General features: G+C 53.6%; 1 protein-coding gene across 1 annotated transcript; it reads right to left on the bottom strand.

The window, feature by feature from the left end:
- Positions 1–809: 809 nt before the first annotated feature.
- Pmar_PMAR014272 (hypothetical protein) lies at positions 810–1096 on the bottom strand (the record flags this gene model as incomplete). Its single annotated transcript, XM_002764386.1, has 2 exons — positions 810–929; positions 967–1096. Coding segments are annotated over 2 exons (250 nt in total), but the record flags the coding sequence as incomplete, so codon positions are not given.
- Positions 1097–1604: the final 508 nt, after the last annotated feature.

Raw genomic sequence — 1604 nt, 5'->3', positions numbered from 1 at the left:
CTTCAGCTCTTCGTGCTCGTTTCCGTACCGCTCCGCTTGAGAATCTGTTGGTGACGTTGGTACAACAGAAGGACCGCTCTGAGGCCGCTTCTTCGGAGGGGTCCGCACGTAACTGTGGACGGCCTGGCCCTGTCCATTTCCGAAGCTTGAGTGGTAGTCCGGACGTTTCCAGTGAACAAATCGCCGTACCGGAAGAACTGCCACTGGGAATGCCATGGCTGTTACCAAATACAGCACCGTCGGTCCTAGTCAGGATTTGATCAGAAGAGGGTACGCAAGTCGGAGTGGTCTTGTCCCCAATCGGGAAGGGGTTCGACCGAGGTTGACCATCCTGTGGAGCAAAACTCCGATAAGATGTCGCCGCCGTGGATGACGTGTGCCGCTGGAGAGTCGACCCAGGCATTTCATTTTTCACTCCAAAAACAGGAAGAGTGTTCGCTCTATTCAACGTAGGCACCGCTCCGCTGTGCATCGGACGAAGCGAGCCGTTCACACTCGACCGAATACATGCACTAGGAGCAATCTCGGTCACTCTTGACTGCGAGCTATCTGCGATGGTAGTTGTGCTCTCTGTGGGTGTCGTCTCGGGATCCGTCGGTGCGAGTCGTAGTGGATCAGCTCTGGCAATTTTCTCCGCCAGACTCTGTTTGTAACGTAGCTGCAACTCCGGGCACGAGCCTCCGAGGAACTTTACGTGGCATGGGTACAGTAGCAAAGTGCTCGCACAGATATCAGGGGATCCTACAACGAGGCACGAATCATGCATGTACAAGCTTCATCGGCCCTACCTGATATCAATAGCTTTGCACCAGGCAGTCTGCTCAGTTGCTGTGGTATTTCCACAATAGGGACCACCTCTATAGCCGTAACACTACGGCAACCATCGGTCAATACCATCTTCAAGACACGATTCTTGGACCCTCCTGTGCCTGCGGAGGGAACTTCGCATACAGACAGCCCCTATACGTCTGCCGTAACTGTCACTGGCCTGTCCAATCACTGCATCATCAGTGTCATCACCGAACGGGTCCGAAACGCTGGTCGCGAGCTGATGGAATTTCACCGGTTTAGATACGTCCACGAAGTCCTCGATCATGAGGAAGTGTTTTCCAGGGAGGACCTGTCAATGGGACGTGACACCATCCCAGCAGTCGATACTATAAATGGATAGAGTTACGGTACGGAGCGTTATGGCTCACTCTGACGGTTACGCTTTGAGCCCTTTTCTTAATCGTAAACTACTTACGTTACGCGCACTATAACGTAAAGCGTAACGAAGCCCTAATGCTGCCTATGTATAGTCCATACGCCTACTCGCTGAGCTCCGAGATCAGGTAAAGAGCCTCGCACGACACAATGAGAGATGTGGCTGCTCATCAGGGAGGCAAAGCCAGCAGCGACCTGCAATGGAGATGGTAGTGGGGGGGGGGGCACAACTACAACCCACATCGTCTCCAACGCTCAACACCCACTCGGGCTTCGCTGTCAACCCCAACTCCGCCACCCTGGCTGCGAGCATCTCTAGAGGATATACCAACTGAAATAATCGTACGATGGATGAGTCCATTGAATATGCAAAGGACGGCGGTGGAGTCCGCTCGTGT

Source organism: Perkinsus marinus (genome assembly GCF_000006405.1).
Source record: "Perkinsus marinus ATCC 50983 genomic scaffold scf_1104296977750, whole genome shotgun sequence".
Lineage (NCBI taxonomy): Eukaryota > Perkinsozoa > Perkinsida > Perkinsidae > Perkinsus > Perkinsus marinus.
Note: the sequence above shows the minus strand (reverse complement) of the source record. Positions and strands in the feature narration are given on the sequence as shown.